General features: G+C 43.6%; 3 protein-coding genes across 5 annotated transcripts; 1 reads left to right on the plus strand and 2 right to left on the minus strand.

Moving 5' to 3' along the window:
• Positions 1-722: 722 nt before the first annotated feature.
• On the plus strand, positions 723-4,492 carry kbtbd13 (kelch repeat and BTB domain containing 13). Its single transcript, XM_003226568.4, has one exon. The coding sequence runs from the start codon at positions 1,013-1,015 to the stop codon at positions 2,375-2,377; it is 1,365 nt and encodes a 454-aa protein (XP_003226616.2). The 5' UTR covers positions 723-1,012; the 3' UTR covers positions 2,378-4,492.
• On the minus strand, positions 3,815-11,945 carry ubap1l (ubiquitin associated protein 1 like). 2 transcript variants are annotated; one of them, XM_008119434.3, is made up of 6 exons: positions 11,864-11,945; positions 9,951-10,103; positions 8,936-9,721; positions 7,297-7,497; positions 6,150-6,251; positions 3,815-5,174 (listed from the first exon to the last, which is right to left on the minus strand). In XM_008119434.3, the coding sequence occupies exons 2-6, from the start codon at positions 10,080-10,082 to the stop codon at positions 5,040-5,042; spliced, it is 1,356 nt and encodes a 451-aa protein (XP_008117641.2). In that variant the 5' UTR covers positions 10,083-10,103; positions 11,864-11,945; the 3' UTR covers positions 3,815-5,039. The 2 variants fall into 2 exon arrangements, with proteins under 2 accessions (XP_008117641.2, XP_008117642.2); XM_008119435.3 differs by having other exon boundaries at positions 9,951-11,039; positions 11,864-11,936.
• pdcd7 (programmed cell death 7) lies at positions 11,847-22,087 on the minus strand. 2 transcript variants are annotated; one of them, XM_016996948.2, is made up of 5 exons: positions 21,386-22,087; positions 17,434-17,572; positions 15,461-15,697; positions 14,842-14,929; positions 11,847-11,941 (listed from the first exon to the last, which is right to left on the minus strand). In XM_016996948.2, exons 1-5 carry the CDS (start codon positions 21,977-21,979, stop codon positions 11,935-11,937), a joined length of 1,065 nt encoding a protein of 354 aa, XP_016852437.1. In that variant the 5' UTR covers positions 21,980-22,087; the 3' UTR covers positions 11,847-11,934. The 2 variants fall into 2 exon arrangements, with proteins under 2 accessions (XP_016852437.1, XP_003226617.1); XM_003226569.4 differs by lacking the exon at positions 11,847-11,941 and adding an exon at positions 13,012-14,192 and having other exon boundaries at positions 21,386-22,081.
• Between the last annotated feature and the right edge of the window lie 533 nt (positions 22,088-22,620).

A 22,620-nucleotide genomic window follows, 5' to 3' on the forward strand; every position in this document is an offset into this window, starting at 1 on the left:
CACTCTGGCGGAAATGCTTTTTTCTGTGCAACACAACCCCATAATATCTAAATTCTGCACAAAACTGAAAGGCACAGTTTTCAAATATTAGGAATAGAACGGCTATCAATGAGAACAAAACAAGCATAGAATTGCACCTCTATGTAATAATAATAATAATAATAATAATAATAATAATAATAATAATAATAATAATAGCAGCCCCGGTGATGAAGTGTGTTAAAAGCACTGAGCTGCTGAACTTGCAGACCAAAAGGTCCCAGGTTCAAATCCCAGGAGCAGAATGAGCGCCTGCTGTTAGCTCCAGCTCCTGCCAACCTAGCAGTTCGAAAACATGCAAATGTGAGTAGATCAATAGGTACGGCTCCTGTGGGAAGGTAACAGCGCTCCATGCAGTCATGCCGGCCACATGACCTTGGAGGTGTCTATGGACAACTCCGGCTCTTCGGCTTAGAAATTGAGATGAGCACCAACCCCCAGAGTCGGTCACGACTGGACTTAACGTCAGGGGAAAACCTTTACATTTACCTAAACAGAAGTTAGAAGGTCCTCTTTCGGGAGGGCTTTAGTCATATATCCTGGGCGAGATGACCCTTGGTCCAATCAGAGCATCCTTTACATCTATGTCCTACAGCGCCCCCTAGAGGGTGAGAAGGGCGTCTTCCTCTCCTCACCTCCGGCTGAAAGCGACCTCCCTTGACCTCCCTCGTCCTGTCCAGACACTTCTTTATTTAAGCTGTAGTTCTGCACTGAAGCCCAGCAATGCTGCCGATATCAGTTTGCAAATTGCCTTTGGAGAGCGACTGCTCTCATTGCCGGCTGCCCTGGTCACATGGACCCCCGCTATCTTTAGAAGCAGGCATTTATATTGCAGAGTTTGCAGCTTCTGGGCAGCTCTTGGGCAGATAGAGAAAAGAAACCATGCTGACACATCTCAAGGGTCTTGCTACTCACAGGTGATTGAAAGACAACGAAGATGTCCTCGCAATGAGAGGCCGCCCTTGACTCCACCATGCAGTCCAAACAGCTTGACGAAAGAGTCCGGATCCACTTGGAAGAGGAGTATTTCTCCGTGGACAAGGCCCTTCTGGTGGATCACAGTGAATACTTCCGGGCACTCTTCCAATCGGGCATGAGGGAGAGCAACCAGAAAGAGATCCAGATCCGAGATCTAAGCGCCACGGGGTTTTCCATCATGTTGAAGATCCTGGAGGGAGGTTTTCCAGTGCTGAGCTGCGAAGAGAACCTCAAGGCGGTGGAGTGTGCCTCCTTCCTACAGGTCAAAGCCATGGCCAAGTACTTGATTGCCTCCATCAATTCTGACAACTGCATCATTCTCTACCAAGCCGCGGCCATGTTCGGCCTCCTGGACCTCTTCCACAGCGCGGCGCTGTACATCAGAGACAGTTATGCAGACCTGGAGGAGTATCTGGACTGCCTCTCTCCAGATCTTCTTGATTACATCGAGTCCCTGGTGCCCAGCACATTTGTGGCAGTGGGAGCGCACACTCCCACCTTTGAGTTCTTGGAGGACCTCTCTCGAACCATCTGCTACCTGAATGAGGAGGACAACACCTGGAGGACCCTTTCCTGCATGCCGCTGCATGCCAGCACATTCCTGGCTGGCATGGCCACCTTGGACAACAAGATTTACATTGTGGGAGGTGTCTATGGCTACAACAAGCAGGTGGTGGACCAAAGCTTTTGGTATGACCCTGTGACTGATGTCTGGAGTGAGTTCCCCAGCCCTCAGCAGCTCCGCTACGACGTCACATTGACAGCCCAAGAGGACCATCTCTATGCCATTGGCGGGGAGTTTGAGAAGATGCCACTCAAATCCGTGGAGAAGTTCAATGTGTCCACGAACACGTGGAGCTTCGTCTCGGACCTGCCCCAGCCAGCAACTGCAGTCCCGTGTGCCCAAGCCATGGGGCGCATCTTTGTTTGCTTGTGGCAGCCGCTAGACACCACCATCATCTATGAATACGAGACACAGAAGGACGAATGGCTTCCCATCTCAACCCTCAACAGGTCTCAGAGTTATGGCCACTGCATGGTGGCCCACCGGGACAACCTCTACATCATGCGCAATGGGCCTTTTGATGACTTCCTGCGCTGCGTGATGGATTGCTACAACCTGAGCACCAAGCAGTGGTCCTCCTTGCCTGGCCAGTACGTGAACAGCAAGGGGGCCCTCTTCACGGCGGTCATCAAAGGGGACATTGTTTACACGGTCAACAAGATGGTCACTCTGATCTACACAATAGAGGACAACACATGGAAATTCAAAAAGGAGAGAGCGGGTTTTCCAAGAAGTGGTTCTTTGCAAACTTTCCTTCTCCGGCTTCCAAGAACAGGTCACAGCATTGCAACGTAGATCACCTCCGATCTCCTATGGGTTGCTGAGGTGGCCACATCTCTGGATTCTGGCTATTTCACTTTTGTTGATTCTTTTGGAAGGCCTTGGAGATTACAGCCCAAGTGGGCCCAGGATTGTGAAATTCCCTTAGTTCAAATGCTCCTTGTACCTTTTGAAGCAACAGAACCTAGTTTTATGTTGTAGGCCATCATAGAGTGATGTTGGAGGCCATCATAGAATAGCTCTTGTAGCTGGTTTTGTAGGCCTTGAGCTATGGAGTTGTCATATAATCCATTTGCTACAACCAAATATGTCCTTCAAATGCAGTAGGCTGTCCACTTTCATTAGGATTAGGTCCTCCAAAAAGGTTGGAAAACTGCAGATAAAAATACTATTTTTTAACCTGTTAGAACAACAAATCTCTCTAACAAATCTCTAAGGGTGACTCTGGTCAATGTGATAAGCAGAGTAAGGAACAATGGAAGTTGTAATCCGTCAGGGTCTGTTGGGTCTGATATTCACATGCCTGGTTTAGGTTCATCCATAGGTGAACAGAAGGATGTTCCTTCCTCCTCACCCAGCTTGATGGCAACATAAGTAGTTTTATATTAAGTGGATCTTTGGTCTGTTAATATTGTCCACACAGACCACTAGTAGATCTTTCTGGTTTCAGAAGAAAAGTATATCCAGCTCTACTTGAAATGCCGGGGGTTTCTTTTTGGAGAATCAATGTTGGGACTCAGCCATACAATACTGGAGTCTCTCCAGATCTCCTATGCTGAATATTCTAAAGATTAAGTGCCCTTTAATTCTGAACTGGCATTAATGTACAGGCAGTGCCCGAGTTAAAAACATCCAACTTACAAATGACTCCTAGTTCAGAATGGGGATGAGACAATAGGAAGTAAGAAAATTCACTTTTAGGAAGGGAAATACACTCTTGGAAGAGTTATTATCATGGGGGAAACTGGTCTCCACTTTTTTTTCAGATCAGGAGCAACTTGAGAAACTGCAAGTTGCTTCTGGTGTGAGAGAATTGGCTGTCTGCAAGGATGTTGCCCGGATTTTTTTGATGTTTGCCATCCTTGTAGGAGGCTTCTCTCATGTCCCCGCATGGGGAGCTGGAGCTGACAGAAGGAGCTCATCTACGCTCTCCCCGGATTCAACCCAGCAACTTTGAAGTCAGCAACCCAACCTTTAGGTCAGCAATCCTGCCGGCACAAGGGTTTAACCCATTGTGCCACTAGGGGCTCCTGCGGTCTCCACTGAAGCTTTAGCACCAATCCTTGTTTCATAGCAAGCTAGATTTTTCAAAATCCCATTTTCACAGGAACAGAAAGTGAGGTGAAGCCTTCTGAATAGGGGTGTTCACCCTTCCCTATGCTATCCAAAGAGCATAGATAGATAGATAGATAGATAGATAGATAGATAGATAGATAGATAGATAGAGATATATAGATATATATTTGTATATTTGACTGGACTTATACTTTTAAAACAAATTCAGCTTAAAAACAAACCTACAGAACCTATCTTGTTCGTAACTTGGGGACTGCTTGTTTACTGTTTTTGGAAAAGAGAATATTTAATGCCAGTAGATATGTGATAGACAGGCATGTGATGTGTTTAAAGCAAACCTACAAACTGAGTGCATTTTGATCATTTATACATTTTTGTCCCAAAATGACCCACAAATTCAGCAAGTATGTGTCCTGCTGAGCCAAAAGAGACTGAGATCTGGCCTGAAGATAAAGGTTTTCCCCTGACATTAAGTCCAGTCATGTCCAACTGAGGGTTGGTGCTCATCTCCATTTCTAAGCTGAAGAGCCGGCTTTGTCCGTGGACACCTCATAAGTCATGTGGCCGGCATTACTGCATGGAGTGCTATTACCTTCCTGCCGAACCGGTACCTATTGATCTACTCACATTTGCATGTTTTCAAATTGCTAGGTTGGCAGAAGCTGGAGCTAACAGGGGAGCTCACCACGCTCCCTGGATTCAAACCGCTAACCTTTCGGTCAGCAAGTTCAGCAGCTCAGTGGTGTACTCTGCTGCATCAGTGGGGGCTCCTGGCCTGAAGGTACCTGAGCAATATTGTTTCTGATACAAATAAATGCTTTTCCATGCAACCTATTTGGGGTCGCCTCCTTGCATTTGAACCTTAGTGTATTTGAATAGTTTGAACAAGGAGGGTGCCTGTTCATAGGTTTTATATTCCCAGCAATTCTGTTTGAGACTGGCTATAAATAGTCAGGGAATTTGTGGCTACATAACAAACATGGGCTGACTCAGATCCTAGGCTGCGTTTGCTGGGATAGAATTGAAGAAAACATTTATTTTTCTGCATTAAACGATGCTGATCTCATCCCAGATGGTGCCGTTTTAATGCCGATGGTTAATTCTTCCCAGCCGCAAACCAAACAGCAAAACGCAAGCCCTGCTTTTTTTGGATTTGTAACTTTATCTCCATTACACTAGCATTCATTCCACGATTCCATAGCATTGAGTAGTGTCAGTTCTAGCAGTGTCAAACTGCATTAATTCTACTGTTTAGATGCATCGTAAGTTTGCAGTCAGTATTTGGAAGCATGCCTTGAAAAACTGCATATGGCATTTACTGCTTAGAACTGGCCAAATACTGTATATGTTTGGTTCATGACACACACAAAAAAGGTGACGTTTACTGGGTTCGGGCCATGAGTTCTTCCAGAGCAAGGTCTCGGTGGTTTTCGCACAAAAGGAGGACTTCCTTGATGTCGGCTTGCTGGAAGCCCATGTCGTTGAACTGCATCAGGAGGTGAAGGAATTCGGACGCCTGGAAGTCAAAGGAAGCAGAGGAGAAACAAACATAAGTGTCTGCATGCAGCCAAAATCCTAAAACATCCAACAGAATTTGGTTGGCATCTCATAGAACAGTGATCCCCAAACTACGGCCCACAGTCCGGATGTGGCCCTGCAAGGTCCTTTCCACAGCCCTGCCCTAAACTTTAGACTTAGGTTTGCCCTAACTCTGAAAGGTACACAACAACAACAATCCTAATGAACTTGACTCTCATCAACCAAACAAAAGGCCTACATTTCCAACTAAAATACTGGTAAGTGTATGTTGGTTATAATGGTTTATGTTGGTTCAAATTCTAGACCTTGGCTTGAAAAGTTTGAGGACCCTTGTCATAGACGTTCCCTTATGGAAATGGTGAGGCTGGATCTACACTGCCCTGTAATCCAGTTTCTGAATCCTTTCTTTGAACAAGGTTATATGAGTCAAAGCAGATGATCTGGATTCAGGAGCTGGATTATATGACAGTGTAGATGAGACATTTGTCTCATCCTGAGACATTTGTATCCTACGCAAATGGCCTGAGACATTTGTATCCAACGCAAAACCTTCCAGGTTTGTGGAAAGAGTTATGCAACATGCATGCGGTCCCGTTGGTTGTATGGTGTCCATCCTTGCTTTCAAGGCTCATTGACAGAAAGCCATCCTTGGCTTCTGTCCACTCTGAGTAACTCTGTGGTCAAGCAGAATTGCAGAGTGCAGAAATATTCCTCATCAATATATTCACACTGCACATTGAGAGCAGCGACCTGTCTAGAGATTAGAACATTTGCCCTTCAAATCGGTATCTCCTAGAGTTGCCCAGTTGGAGATAGGATTTGAGAGCCGGAGTCCAAAAGGGTAATTTCCCAAGCTTTGGCCCCTTTCCTCCCTTCTCCTTCAATTGTGTTTCAAGTTAAGCAAAGGCATTCTTCTTCTCCATAATGTCTTCTCCAACCGTTGGGTGCTGACCTTCTTCTCTGAGTTCTGGAACATCTCCATGGCTTCCTCCACCTGGGCCTCTTCATAGCCTTGCTTCAATAGTTTGTCACAGGCGCTGAGGTAGCTGAGAAACTGCCACAGGGAAGCAAAAGAGAGGCCGGAGTGAGTTATCAGGACATGTTTCCATCAGGAATCATAGGATACGTCTGCACTGCAGAATGGGTGAACGGCCCTGGCTCAATGCTACGAGATCCTATGTAATTTGGTGAGGCACTATCGCTTCTGGATAGAAAACTGCACAACAAAAAGCCCTTGATTATTATCTTATTATAAGAGATGCTATTTGATTACATTATTGTCTAGACAAGACAACTTGAACATTGACAGATTTTGGAATCCGTGGATTGTTAACACAACACAGCTCCATCAGGAATCATGGAGTACATCTACACTGCGGAATGGATGCAGTTTGACACCACATTAACTGTCCTGGCTCAAGGCAATGGAACCATAGGAGCCTTAGTTTGGTGAGACACCCCAGCACTCTTTGGCAGTGAGGGCTAAATAACAACAACAATAATAATAACAACAACCACTTTCTCAAACTACAATTTCCTTGGTTCCATATAATTGAGCCAAGGCAGACAAGTGGTGTCAAAGTGCATTAATTCGACAGTGTAGATGAACCTCTTGAAAAGTCAGTGATAGTATTACAAGTTCTTTAGTAGGGTTATGTGATCGATGAAAAAAATGTTTCAAAGCTCCTTACAAAACTAGGGGCAGCATTTAATTTCTAAAGTGTTTCTAAAGTATCGTTAAGGAAAACTTTGTTACTATTATGAGAGTAACGAAATTTTGTCACTTTTTTGTTATAGCAACTGCGCAAGTGGGGAAAATTCAGGGACTCCTTTCTCTCTTGTTTTTATAGCTTTTGTGGTGAAACTTGCTACAATGATAGAACACATTTAGCACTGTTTTCCCATCAAGTTTCAAAATGTTTCACTCATTTATGGATTTTTAGGGCATTTTCAAAGTTTATAAACATTTTTATAACGTGCTCTCTGCCACTGTGTGTCTCACCCCCCTCCCGGCATAAGGACGAGACCAACTTGATGGGGCCATTGCACTCGCCTGGATTTCCCTGATATTAAGAGGAAGGGCTTTCGCTCTTACTGACCTGCCCCAAACTTTGGCTCCCAGTCTTTTGGAGAGCGAGGATGGCCCGGCGTATGGGGTAGCCCAAGGCTAAAACTGGCTCTATGAGGTCCCGCTCCTCTTGGCTCAGAGCCGAAAGCAAGTCTGATGTGGAATCGGGCTGATATTTCTCAGAAACGGGAGCCCGTTGGACCCCAGGAAGGCAGGAATATGGACTGAGGGACTGCAAAGAGACATTGGAAAAAGGAAGAGAGTTGGTTAATTTGCAAGCCTTTCCCCAAGGTTGGCTCTTCGAGGAAATGCGTTCTCATTCTGCTCTGTAGGAACATCAAGCAACTATAGACAACAAACTGAGAATAATCATGGCAGGGCTCAAGCTCAAATGGAAAGCAGCCTCTCAGAAATCCAACTTCGAATTTAGCCAAAGTTTCCAGCTTTTGTAATGTCTTGAAGAACATAGGTCACGATGCTCAAAAGCAACGCTTCCTTATCTTTGCAATGGCAAAACCAATTTAGAAAAACTGCAGAATGAGCCAAGCAAATTCCCTTACATGAGACTGTTCCCATTTGGGCTTCTGACTTTCAACATCATGTTTTAATCTCGTCCCGGATCATTATTTCAAACATGGAGTGACCCTGGCTTGAGAAACAAATGCTTGGAAGCCTTATTATGTTTCCAGGGAGATGACAAAGGGTGATATAACAATGGACAACAACAGCAACGGGAACCGGAAACACATGTGTGTGTGTGTGTGTGTGTGTGTTATATATATATATATATATTTAAAGACAAGTTTAATAAACAAATCAAAGCAATCTCATATTACTGTCATCGTGGGATAGATGGTTGAAGTGCTATTGGGGACATGCTTCCCTGTGCATAGTTTTTTAAATGCAGTGATGTGCTTGAGTAGGGTTTTTTTCATCCAAGGTTTCAAAGTCCTGGGATTCAACTTCAGCTTAAACATATATTTTGAGAACTTATTATACTTCCTTTAAATCTATATTGCAATGGAGGTAATGCTGCTCATATGATCCATGTTTTTCAAGGCAGTGCAAAGGTTAGAAATGTTTTAGCCTGAGCACGAAATCTGAAATTGAATTTTCGTGTTTGAGCATGAACCCTGCCATGTTTCGTCTCATATTTATTCTCCATTTGTTGTATTTGTGCTGGCTATGTATTATATGCACTGGATGGTGGGTATTAGCATGCTTTAACCATGCTGCAATTTGCCATTGTACTTCATTAGCTAGGAAAGGATTTATCTTTGCCTGGTAGATGCCTGCAGCTGCAAAAGGAAGTAGTAACTGGCAAAGTAGGAACCCCCGGTGACGCAATGGGTTACACCCTTGTGCCGGCAGGACTGACGGAAAGGTCAGCGGGTCGAATCCAGGGAGCGGGGTGAGCTCCCATCTGTCAGCTCCAACTTCCCATGCGGGGACATGAGAGAAGCCTTCCACAGGATAGCCAAACATCTAGGCATCCCCTGGGCAACATCCTTCTAGAAGGCCAATTCTCTCAACAACCACAACAACAACAAACTTTATTTATACAGTGTTCCCTCACTTATCGCTGGGTTTTTATAGCTTTTATGGTGAAACTTGCTACAATGATAGCAAGTTTGACAGGAGAAAGACAAGCAAGGTAAGCGGCTCCTTACTGGAACTGTGGGCTTGTGCCTTTGGACTGGAGGGACCCCGCCTGCAGCCGTCAGGGGCCTTGGACCACAGCGTGGAGTCAATGGTGGTGTGGGTGTCAGGGTCCCCACCAGGGATAAGTCTGAGGATGTCCCGTATCGGAGGCTCCTACTGCTCCGGGAGCGCTGGTGGAGGGAGAAAGCCCTAGAGGCCAAGGTGGGCTCTGCCGACGTCTGGTTCAGAGGATGCATGAAGGCAGCCAGCTTCTTTTTGGCTCCTTCCAACTCGTTCTTCATGCTGCTGAACAAAAACATGGAGCGCCTCTGTTTCAGAGGAGGAGGCTTTGAGCAAGCGCTCTCTATCGGGGTCTCCATGGGCCCTGGGGAGGTCTTCGGTCTGCATTGCGGAAGGCTTAGGAATTGAGGCAAGGTGCTGGGAACGCTGTCAATCTTGTCGGATGAAGGCCCCTCTTCTCCATAGCTTTTGACACAGTTCGTTGAGGAAGACTCTTCACCATCTGAACACTCCTCAGAATGGAGGTCCTCTTTCTCTTGATTTTTGTTCCTGGCATAGCTAAAGGTCTCGGCTGCCATGACCAGCCGCACACACCTCTGAACCGGTGTTATGTCCTTGACTTTGCTGCCAGTCATTTCGTTGTCATCAGCCAAGTACTCTTTCGAGTCCACCAGTAGCAGCCAACACGGGGGAGCTGTCGGGACCACATCAGTGGTCACTTGGTACCAGGGAATGTCTTCCCGAGAGGCAGAAGCTATCCAATACAGAACCTTCTTCTCAAGGGAGAAATCATGCTGTTGGGATAGAAGAAGAATGATCAATATGGCTTTATTTACAGATTTGATTAAAATGTTCTTTGTAAGAATCTCAAAATCCTCCAGCATGATCTTATGGTCAATGTTTGACCATAAATGGAACTAGAAACAAAAGGAGAACTCTGGGAGAAGCCATATTATTACTAATGCTCTTGTTCCTGTAATATCAATACAGCTTACTTACTTACTTACTTACTTACTTACTTACCATTGTGCACATCAGGATGTCAGTACAGTTGGGCATCTCGAATTCAGGTGCAGACACGAAGTTCTCCTCACCCATGGAAGCATCGACAAAATCTATGGTCATTCGGAAAGGGACGTCTTCCAGGCAATTCATGATTTTGCTTGTTATATCACACTGTAATAAAAGGTAGTAACACAAATAAGAAGGGATTGATTTGATGATGTATTAAATTGTATATGGAAGACTTTGGACTGGGTTACTGAGCTTAAAAGATAAAACTCTTTGTCCATAATCCACTGCAAAATCTGCAGAAACAACGCCAAATTGTTGCAGCATCTGTCTTCCTGTTCCTTCACAAAAGGGAGTAAAATACTTCCCTGACTGGAGGCTAAAGATAATATTCGCAGAACTAGAGCTCCTTGCCCGATATTCCTTCTACAGAAAGTTTGGTAGAGTTCAAAAGCTACCAAACTGGGACATAAAAGGAATATTCCCTCTTCTTTGGACTTTAATCCCAGGGCGCATCTATACAGAAGAATAAGCGCAGTTTACACCACTTTAACTGCTGTGGCTCAATGCTATTGGATCCAGGGAACTGAAGATTTTCAAGGTCTTTAGCTGGTGCCTCACCAAACTACAAATCCCAGGATTACGTAGCATAGCACCATGGTAGTTATAGTGTATCAAGAGTACATTAATCCTACAGTGTAAATGAACCCTACGTGTTGAATCTAACACCATTCACTCCAAACCCTAGATTTAACCAAAGTGAAACACCGATATGTGTCTGTCTCTATTTATCTGTCTGTCTACCTATCTTTCTCCAAAATGTAGCCGGCTAAGTGTTTATTAATTCAACAATTGTCAAAAGGCTACTGCCGGGACTAGTTCTCCTGTTGCTTTAGAAGGGGAGAGGTGGACAGAGAGGCACCGGCTTGACCGTCTGGCACGTGGACGTCCCTTAATGCCTTCCACATGCCGTATTTTTGGGAAGCTTGCCCAGGCGAAGGCCATCTGTCGCTATGAGGTGAAAGGCACGTCTTCCTCGCCAGTCAAGACGTACACAGCTGTCACGATGAGTAGCACAAAGGAGGGAGGGAGGGAGAGGACCTGACAGAAGCAAGAAAGAGACACGGGAATGCTTTTCTGTTTCACTTGTCCTGTGAGCAACTACATTTGGCAAAAAGAGATGCTACCTATCTGCATCCTTTTATTACTGTCATGACTTATTGGAGAGCTGGCTTGGCAGTTTTGAGTCTTGGGCTGTGACTCTGAAGACCAGGGTTCAAATCTGCTGCTTTCAGCCATGGAAAACCACTGGGTGACCTGGGTTGAGACACACTCTCTCAACCTTTAGTTGGTCAAAGGTCAACCCCAGTGGTTTAAATTTTGCCAAGGAATGAGAAGACAAAATGCTAGTTGGAAGAGAACAAAAGAGCTGCCTAGGCTAGCCCCATTTGGCCATGCAAGAAGACACAATCAAAGCACTCCTGACAGATGACCAACCATTCAGCCACTGCTGAAACAACTTCACCAGACTCCCAGGTATTCTATATTCCACTGACAAAGAGCTCTTAACTGTTAGCAATTTCTTCCTAATGTGGAGGTGGAATCTCTTTTCCTGAAATTTGAACCCAATTGCTCCATTGTATCCGAGTCTCCGGAGCAGCAGAAAGAAAGCTTGCCCATCAATAGGATTGGTTTGCTGTTAAGTCAGAAATTACTTGAAGGCACACGACAAGAAGAAAGCTTGCTCTCGGGTTATGTTGTGCTTATTATGTTAAAAAAAGAAGCACACTGCCTATGGGCACATTTCTAGTTCTGGATATTAACAAGAACAGTTCAGAAGGGAAATGTTTTGCAGCTGTTCTATTTCTATCAGACTATTTCTCTCGCTAACAGACTTTATTCCTCGCTCTTCATTAACAACTTACCCCTCCAGCTTCGACAGATATACACAGTCATCCAGTCCAATACAGGATATATTACTCCTTTATTCCCCACATTAGGCTCTGTAATGAACAAAGGGATACATTTATGTCAAGATATTTTACCGTGCCTCCCTATTGCTTTTATGTTTATAAAAAAAGCTATGCAACAATCTCTGTTGCGCTTTAATGAAAGCAATGGACAAACCCAAGTTGGGACCAAAATGGCAAGGGACTGACAAACGATGACTCCTAGAAAGATTTCTATCATGGCAACTGGGATGGGGGCTTAGTAATAGATAATCTGAGTCATGAAGAACTTAGTCAACAAATATTCATAATCCGGGAACTAGAAAAAGATATTAGGTTGCTATAAAAATGGTTTGATTGGCTGGAATTGACTGTTCCTATAAAAGCTGAAGTTCCTTACCAAAGTTGACAGCAAACATTTTAATACTATCCAGAATTTTAGGTGGCACATATCCAGTCTTGGTAGAAGTCTGACTCTATGCACATTTGAATTAAACACGACAGAGCTATGCAACACTATGCTTTTGGGTTTCGAAGAAAGCACCACTAAAATTTAACACATTTCCACAGTATGTATAAGGCAAAAAGATTAGGACTTCATAAATAAATCTGTCTTAAAATTATTCTTTTACATCTTAGTACTCCATATATATAAACACATACATGACCTATACAGTGTTAGCTTTACCTTAGAAAGGAACCATCCAGCGGCTTGTTGGGCAGAAGGCGGAGGAGTCTTGTTGACGATCTGCTTATAATGTTTTTTTGAATGTTTACAAAGGAAGTCAGGGGAATGTAGGGCTCACTTTTCCAAAGCGGATTATCAGAGTTACTTAAGAGGTTAATCTTGTATCACCTTCGAACGAATAAGGAGCCTAACCACTGACGGTGAAAGAAGCCATTTTTATCAATAGGCTTTGCTGTCAGATGTTAAACTCAATGTAGATTTTTTTAACTGGATGGAGAATCCTTTTATACTTGCTTTTATCTATATGTTTGCAAAGGAGGGATTTCCTGGTAGAACTCCACCTTTGTATCTGTTCTATGGCATCATCACAACTCTAAAAGTTTGTTTCAACTTTTACAGTTAGAAGAATAATTAAGAAAACGCCAGAACAACTCAGCAATGTGAAATGTTCTTTATTGTTTCAAGTATAAAAATATTAAATAGCGCAACTTGACAATGTGTCAAACCAAACCATCAACAATTGATGTTTATCAAATTACATGACAACAATTTTGTTTCAAAGGAGAAAAGTAAATACATTTACAAGCTGTATCTCTTCCCATTCAGGCATTTGTACTTTCGATTTTCATAGGGCTTCACAAGCCATTCTTCCCAGTGTTCTGAGCTGCATAGTTTGCATTAAATTCAAAACACAATATTAAACTATCTTTAATGAAATCCTGTTGGTCATTGGTAAAAACTGAAATGGTATAGCTTCCATTTCCATTCCAAACTAGGTCTGAAAATCAGTTGGATCTTGATTTACATGGTTCTCCCAAATTATAATTTGTTCCTCTGCAAATTGGGTTGCCACAATTTTTTAAAATTAAAAGTGATATTGAATGCAACCAAAGGAAAGCAAACTCAAACACAAAGCTTTTTTACTGAATGCCAACCAGGCTTTGACAATGCACTTTTGAACTGACAGAGGTATTGTCAGCTCTCTATTATTCTTCAGTACTTTTATATGTACATCATTCAACCATCTAAATGCAATTTGTGCCAACAAATTGGCAATGCGACTGTTAATTCTCTCCATTGCTCTAACTTAGAGCTTTAGCTAAAAATCCACGTCTCTGCTCTTGGAACTGTAATGTTGACAGTGCATTCAGGACATGCCATTTCCTGACACTTTAAAAGAAAAGGGTGAAAATATTTCACTTCTGGGGGAAAGGTGTGTTTACACTGAAACGCACAGCTGCATCACAGACAGCAACACATTCACAACAGCCGATAGTTTACAATACTGCCATGAATGAGAAATTAAAACAGCTCTTTTAAACTATCAGCATCTTACTTCTTGAAAACAATGTCTTACTTCTGGACAAAGTATTTTATATCCTCCAGGTGTCAGCTGGGTCTGATTTGCAAGAAAAAAAAATGCAACAGACTTTTAGACTAAAGGCTTTTGCGGAATGTGTTGAACCCCTTCTGAGTTACGGAGTGGAGCTTCAAAGACATCATCTGACAGCCGTGGCCCAGATATCGCTGGAAGGTGGACTGGGGAGGACCCACCCTGGAGGGACGCCTTGTCCTTCTGGGTGATCCGCCAGCACCAAGAACCGATCCCATTCGTGCCTTTAGAACAGAAAAGCAATAGGTGATATATCCAGCATTGTGTCTGAAATCTATACTCTGAAAACTCAGAAATTCCCAGGTACAAGCACATTCTGGTATTTCAAAAATACCCAAATCCAGGGAATTCCTGGTATTTCAAAAACTTGGTTGGCGGCAGAGTAATTGCAGCTGGATTTGTAGACATAGTGCTTTGTTCTGTTGGAAAACAATAGCATCCTCTGCTTTACAGAAAAGAAAACAAGGAAATGGAAGAGAAGGGAGGCCCCAGCAGAACGTTCCCTTGATCCTATTTCATAGAAATATTTTAATATATATATATTACTGACTGTTTTATGATGATGTGTTTTTAACTATGCCCTGTCGTGAGGAGAGGCAGGCAAGAAATACAAATATTACTATTATTACTATCCTTATTCTTATTATTGATCTGTGACTCCAAAGTAAGGTGCAATGAATGGTTTTACTAACTGGATGCTGTTTCCATTAGAGGACTAACTACTGTAATAAGATTCTGATTAAAATTCATCTAAATAAAGGCAGGGAATAAATGTCAAAATGTGGAATTACTGCTTCCAAACCCTGCCCACCCCCCCCCCACCCCCCCTATAATCCAAACTAATTTCCTTGCTGTAGTGCTGCTGATTCTTACCTGATCTGGATGAGAGCTGGCACAGAATATTCAGCTTGCAAATAATATTGGGTAAAGGGTTCCAAAATGTGAGTGAGGGGGAATTCATCTGCAAAACATAAGACCACACCCCCAGAATCAGAATAGGAAATTATTCCAAAAAGATAGAAGTCATAAGTTATCAAACCTGCTTTTAAGCAGTTATTGACTAACATTTTAATCTAGATGTCTTTGAAATACAAATAAACCATATATATTGATTAGCTTTGGATAGCATTGGGAAGGGTTAACACCCCTGTGGAGTTTATTTTGCTATCTGTGACCCTGTTCAGAAGATCCCACCTCACTTTCTGTCCCTGTGAGAACTGGATTTTGAACAATTTGGCTTGTTGTGGAAACAAGGATTGGGGATAAGGCTTAACTGGAGACACATTTTCCCCATAATAACAACTCTTCCAGGAGTAAATTTTCCTTTCTAAAGTAGATTTCTCTCACTTCCTGTTGTCTCAACCCCTTTCTTAACTATGAGTTGTTTGTAAGTCAAATGTTTGCTTACTTTTACAAAGACTGCTTACAGCCTCACATTTCAAATGTATCCTCTCCTGCCCCAGGGACTTCAGCAAAAGGCTACAAAAACTACCTGGGTCTCCAAAGAGTTTGGAATTCATCTCGCGCTTCTGCTGCATAAGTTTTTCTCTCTCCTTCCTCTGTTTCCTCTCCAGGTCTCTCTTTCTCTCCTCCTCCTGCTCCCCTTCCAGCATCACACGCAGAGCGCGCTCTTCAGCGTCGTAGAGCTCTGTGCGCTTCTTGATGGAAGCTCTTAAACTCTGGACTTCATTTTCAAAGGCCTCGTCTGCAGCAGCGGGTGGACAAACACCTGTACCCCAAAAGAAATGAAACAAACCAACAAAAGTATGACCCTGTGATGTCTCATGGGCCTTGTAGTCCCGTTCCTAGTACCATTGTGGCAGACGAAGAGGAAAACATGGGATTTACACCGTTTCAGCCAGAAACGGAGCCCCTGCACCTGCAGGATGTTTGCCCTCAAGTCAAACAAGCCTTGGGCAGAATTCTCCCCCGTTTTCTAGAAAGGACAATTATAATAAAGATAGAGGCGCTAGGGAGGCGAATCGCCGAAGCGCCAGGATCGCAGCCAAACAATTAGCTGATTAGGTCTGCTTCCCTTGGGAAATTCTAAGGAGTCTTGCATCTGGACAGAGTTGAGTTTCATTTCTAGTTCTCCAGGGAAAATGTTATTCTGGTGGGAAGCGAGACCCTATTTAGGTGTTTTCCCGCGAAGGAAACCTTGCGGAGTCAATTCGTCAGCTTGAGGAGTGAGATCGTGTGTAGACTTCGTACTCCAGTTCCAAGTTTCAAGCCGCCTTGTTTCACGGACCTTGCCACGGACCTAGTTCTTGTTCTTTGTTGCCTCGTATCAAGTCTTGCTTAGCCAAGTATCCAGTTGTTTTCCAGCCTTGTTGTCAAGCCTCCAAGGACTAAAGACCTTGTCATCTCCCCACACTTTGCTTGGCAAAGTGTGTGTTTCGGTTATTGGATTATAACTTTGGACTCTAATATCTCATATTGTACATTGTTTTCTTGGACTATATTTGACCTTTCCTGAAAGGTCTACTTCTGAACTATATTCTTCACTTGTTTTTATTGACTTTATATATTTCCTTAATAAAGATATTAGATAGGTTCTGGTCTCTGCGCACGGTTATTGGTGCTCCGCAGCCTGGGTCCTGACAGACCCACAGCAAGTCAGAGGAGGAACCAATTCATTTTTTACTTTCTCTTCACTTCTGAGGAGCTTTCTGGGTTCTTTCTAAGATGCTAATTATTTCACAAAATATTTAAATACAAGTAAAAGAAATCAGAATATGAACATCTTTTAGAACAAATAAATATCTCATTTTCTTGACTGCTTGCAAAAAGGTGGTCCCTTGCCCAGCTATTTACGCAGCTAGAATTTAAAACACAATTAAAGACCCATCTCTTCTGGCAGGCCTATCTAGTTAACTTTCAATTATGAGTTTTGATTTACATTCTATTGCTACTATATGGCAATTCTCTATCTGTGTTTGGTGCATGTTTTTTTTTTATATTTTTGTGTTTTTATCTATGTAATTTATTGTAAGCATTTTATGCTCAGATTTTTTGGCTTTGTTGTACTCCGCCACAAGCTGTCAGGAGAGATGGATAATAAATAAAACATATTATTACTATTATTATTATTACTTTCTCTCTCTGCCCAAGACTGCAAATCCCTTTTTGTTGTCCTGTCCAACCAGTTATAGGAATTACACAAACATCAATGCTTTAAAAAACAACAACTAAAACACAACAATTGTCCAACAGTTTGGAAGATATCTCCTTAGGCCATGATGGTCCCCAATATTTTTTTAACCATACAAGTCTTCTAGGATTTACATTTGCCACAGATCGTTAAGTCACATTTTCCTGGATAAAGTGAGGAACAGCTAATACAGAAGCAATACAAGACGCATTAATCTGAAACATTACAGCTGTAACATCAATAGCTTTAGAGGCATCCTTCAACATAGGTGGAAGTATATATAGTATTCATTTGAAATCCAAATCTTAGCTTACCTTTCCTTCCTGCTGCTTCTTTCCTCAGTTTCCTCAGCTTTTCTAAACCCCTCAAAATTTCAGCCATGCGCTTGGTGTCCGCTTGCTTCTTCCTGACTTCGGACAAGACGCTGTCTGCAGCAGCTTTCAGTTCCTTTTCCTAAATGGGAGGAAAAGAAAAACCATTTATGAAGAGAAACCCCATGGACCCTTATCATCAACAGAGCTGCTGGAATATATTCTGCATAGAGACAAGCCTAATTTGTGCACAGACACACACATAGGATTTTTAAATGTTTTTATTATAGGAAACAAATCAGGATTCTAAGCCTGAAAAACCAAGCACTTTGAATTCACACCGTCTTTGTGAGATGAAGTCGCCTGGATGGCAACAATCAATGACAGGTCTTAAGAATACTCCTGCCACAATGGCCAATAGAGATTCTGGGATTTCTAGTCCCCCAAGTGGAAGAATGTGTTACAAGTGAGTGGAGTCAATTTTTTAAAAATATTTTTTTATTTGATTAAATGTAATTAATTTGAAACATTGTCACAATTTTTATACATACAATGATATATTATTTTTACCCCATATGACCCATTCTATTGATTATATTCCTTTGCAATCCTATATATCTATTAATACCTATCAATTTCCCCCTCTCTCTTCCTCCCTCAGCTCCTGGTGACTGGCTCCTTACAGACTCAGGCCCTGATGGCCTGGCTGAAGCAAGGTCCAGAAGAAACACCTGCTGCCTCCAGAGGCTGGGGCATTAAAAGGAAGATGGCAGCAGAGTCCCAGTCACACAGCACCATCCAAGAGAGCCAAAGAACATCAGCAACAGCAAGCTTGGAGGAAAAGGCAGTTTTTGTCTGCTGCAGGCTGCCTTTAACCTCAGCTCCTGGTGACTGGCTCCTCACAGACTCAGGCCCTGACTGCCTGGCTGAAGCAAGGCTTAGCAGAAACATCTGTTGCCTCAAGAGGCTGGGGAATAAAAGGAGGATGCCAGCAAGGGCCCAGATCATGACAGGGGGAGGGGGGCGGGCATAGGGTGCATCTAGATGCCATCTTTATGTTTAAATATGTTAATGATTTCAAATTGTATATATATGTTAATTGTGTCTAGTGATTTTATGTTATGTTTTGTTTGTATAATGAGGGATTGAATTTTTGCCTAGATGTATGTTGTACTGCGCTCTGAGTCCCCTGCGGGGTGATAAGAAGCGGGATAATAATAATAAAACTTTATTTATATACCACCCTATCTCCTCAAGGGACTCAGGGCAGTTTCCAATACAACAAAAAACATACGAAAAGTTAAAAACCATACAGCAATTAGGACACAATACCCCATGAACATAAACGTACATGACATATAATCAATTAACAAAGGACTAACACTTAATAACAAAATTCCATTCATAAACCCAGATACAGTGTCCAGGATTCAACCCTGGAGTGGCTAAAGGTGCTAGACATGTCAACTACACTACAGGAAAGGAGATTCCACCTGAACATCAGGAAGAACTTCCTCACTGTGAGAGCTGTTTGGCAGTGGAACTCTCTGCCCCGGAGTGTGGTGGAGGCTCCTTCTTTGGAGGCTTTTAAGCAGAGGCTGGATGGCCATCTGTCGAGGGGGCTTTGAATGTGATTTTCCTGCTTCTTGGCAGGGGGTTGGACTGGATGGCCTGTAAGTTCTCTTCCAACTCTATGATTCTATGTGTCAGAGCTACAGTACAGAGTGGGCAAGGAAGTGGGTAAAGTGCTAAGCGAGAGCATAGCCGCGAGGGCTAAGGGAGCTCTATTCAAAGGTCTGCTGAAACCACTAGGTTTTCAGATCCTTACGAAACGAGGATAGAGTGGGAGCTTGTCTGATCTCTCTGGGAAGGGCATTCTAGAGCTGGGGAGCCACCACCGAGAAGGCCCTCCTGGGAAGACCTTCGAGCACACATCGGTTCATAGGGGGAGATGCAATCACGGAGGTAGGCTGGAACAGAAATGAAGTAAAATTATTTATTTATTTGCGACATTTATATTATGCCCCTTCTCACCCCAAAGGGGACTCAGGGCAGCTCTCAAGTCATATGTACATAAATCTATATATATAAATGAGCTCTGACATCAAGGCGATGCATAAAACAGCATAACGACACACACCCCAACCTCGAAAACTTTGTCTTCAATGTTGTAATTGGTCCACTTGATTAGCATTGAATACCCTTCCAGCTTCAAAGCCTGGCTGCATCCTGCCTGGGAAATCCTTTGTGGGGAGATGTAAGCTGGCCCTATGATTCTCTCCTCACGTTTCACCCACATCTACCGTGTTTCCCCGAAAATAAGAAAGTCTTAATTTAATTTTTGCCCCCAAAGATGCTCTAGGTCTTATTTTCAGGGGATGTCTTATTTTTCCATTAAGAAGAATTCACATTTATTGTTGAACCAAAAAAAATTATATACTGTATAGTAGTTGTCATCACAAACCAGCATAACCAGACAAACTGTGAATCCTATCAAGAATTTCTTCTTACTACCATTATTTCCATGGTACATTCATTTATCGATCCTGCATGTTCTGGTGTTCTGTTTGGCAGGCATGCTTCCAAACAAAACCTTTGCTAGGTCTTACTTTTGGGGGAGGCCTTATATTTAGCAACTCAGCAAAACTTCTACTAGGTCTTATTTTCTGTGGATGTCTTATTTTAGGGGAAACAGGGTATGTCAGGTATCCAGAGGTTATGAGGTCTATTGGAAACTAGGCAAGTAGGGGTTTATACATATGTGCAATAATGTCCAGGGTGGAGGAAACCGCTTTTGTCTTCAATGATATAATTGGTCACCTTGATTACAATTGAATAGCCTTACAGCTTCAAAGCCTAGCTGCATCCTACCTGGGGAAATCCTTTCTTGGGAGATGTAAGCTGGCCCTATGGAACCCCCCGGTGGCATAATGGGTTAAACCCTTATGACTTGAAGGTTAGCTTCCTCTTCCCACGAATCCAACCCAAGAGGACTGCAGATAAGCTCCTTCTATCACCTCCACCTCCATGCGGGGACATTTATTTATTTATTTATTTATTTTTCAAACTTATATGCCGCCACTCCCCTAGGGCTCGGAGCGGCTTACAAGAACCGGCTAAAATCAACAATTTAAAAACATCTTAAAAACATCTTTAAAAAACATCTTAAAAATATCTTTAAAAACATCCTAAAAGCACCTTTTAAAACATCAACAACAGAACTCAAAAGCCTGTCGAGAAAACCCTCCCACAAAGATGGTAAAAAACATTCAAGCAACGTCCCCCCAGGCAACGTCCTTCCAGATGGCCAATTCTCTGCCCAACAAAACATTCTTACAGCCACAGCTAGTATATTATATTATTCGTATAGCACAAAAATAAGCATTATATATTACTATATTGTACTATAACACTATATTGTAATATAAAGATACCATTATAATAGTGTATTATTATTATATTGCATTACATTATTATATTATATATACTATATGCGTAGGAAGGTTAAAACTTGGTTGTGGGGCCAGGCTTTCAAATAACAACTAGCAGCGCTAATTATTATTATGTACGCCAGAACTTAATCGACAGACCCAGTCTTTTGAACTTGAAAACGGCCACCTGTATTTTAGAATGTGCTTATGAATGTTGATGTAAGCTAATAATTTTTAATCTGATTTATAATGTACTGTAGTTTTTATATGTGTGTTTTATTGTAAGCCGCCCTGAGTCCTCTGTTGGGTGAGAAGGGCGGGATATAAATGTTGTAATAAATAAATAAATATTGTATTACATTAAATAAATATACAAATTATTGGAGTTGAAGTCCAAAACACCTGGAGGGCTGAAGTTTGCCCATGGCTGTTATATAAGATGGGATGCCTACAATGAAGGGAAGGGGAGCCGGGGAAGTCGTCCCCCCCCCCCCCCCAATAATGGGCCGGGCAGAAAGCCTCACCCGTCGCCGCTGCTCGTCCTCCTGGGCCCGGCGCGCCCTCCACCGCTCGATGCGGGCCTCCTCCTCCTCCACCTGTCGGGCCTGCTCCTCCTCGCCGGCGGCGCGGTTTTCCTGCCTCTGCCTGCGGCGCCGCAGTCGCTTCTTGCGGCTCCTCTCCCGGGCCGAGGCCTCCCCGCTTCCCTCCTCTTTTCCTTGCAGCTCTTTTTCCCCCGCCGAGGCTCGAGCTGCGCTAAGCAGCGCCTCGAAGGCTGGGAGGCCTAAATCGACCGGTGGTGGTTCGGGAAACTTTTTCTTCTCCGGTTCTGAACGGGCCTGGGAAACGAAGCGGAGCAGCCAGGCCTCCTCCTCTGTCTCCTTCTCCGTCTCCAAGCCACTACTCGAGCCCGGCGCCGGACTAGGCCTCTCTGCGGCCTGCAACGGTCGCCATGGCAACGGAGCCTGCTGTGGCGGTTGTTGCCAAGGAGGAGGAGGAGGAAAGGCAGAGGGAAACGGAGGGAACGCGGAAGGAGGAGGAGGAAGGCCACGGAAGGGCCCCGGCTGGAAGCCGTGCGGCAGCGGGGGCCCGCCGAAGCGAGGCGGGAACGGAGGCGGCATCGTCCTCGCCGAAAGGAAGGCTCCTCTTCTCTACGCTAGGCCTCACTTCCGGTCCGCTAGCGGAAGTCCCCCGCGCCCTCTAGAGCATGGAAAGATTCTCTCCGCCTTCGAGTCTCCAGGGTTTTGTGTTGGAGGACTTCAACTCCCAGAAGCCCAAGCGAGGTTGCTCAACAAGCAGGGATGCTGGGAGCCGAAGTCCACAAGGCCCTGGGAGCACGAAGGCGTTTTCCAAGCTCGGGGGAGTCTCCAGTTTTGGGGCTTCAACTCCCAAGGCAGCCGAGCGCAAAACACCTGGAGGGGGGCTTGGAGATTCAGAAAATTGGGGTTTCAGGGAGATGGAGGATCCCTGGCTGCGACTCCTACTTTCTTTTCCCCTTCTTTCTCCTCTTCCTCTTTTCTTCTTTCTCTTCTTCTATTCCTCTTTTCTGTTCCTCCTCTTCTTTCTCTTCCTCCTCCTCTTTCTTCTTTCTCCACCTCTTCTATTCCTTTTACTTCCTCCTCATTGGTTTCCTCCTTTACTTTCTCTTCTCTTTTCTCTCTTCCTGCTTCTCCTTTTTCTTTTTCTTCCTCATTTTCTTCCTAGTCCTTTCTTTCTCCTTTACTTCTTCCTCTTCTCGTCTTCCTCCCCCTTCCTCTTCCTC

The sequence above is a fragment of the Anolis carolinensis genome, unplaced genomic scaffold (assembly GCF_035594765.1).
Source record: "Anolis carolinensis isolate JA03-04 unplaced genomic scaffold, rAnoCar3.1.pri scaffold_11, whole genome shotgun sequence".
Lineage (NCBI taxonomy): Eukaryota > Metazoa > Chordata > Lepidosauria > Squamata > Dactyloidae > Anolis > Anolis carolinensis.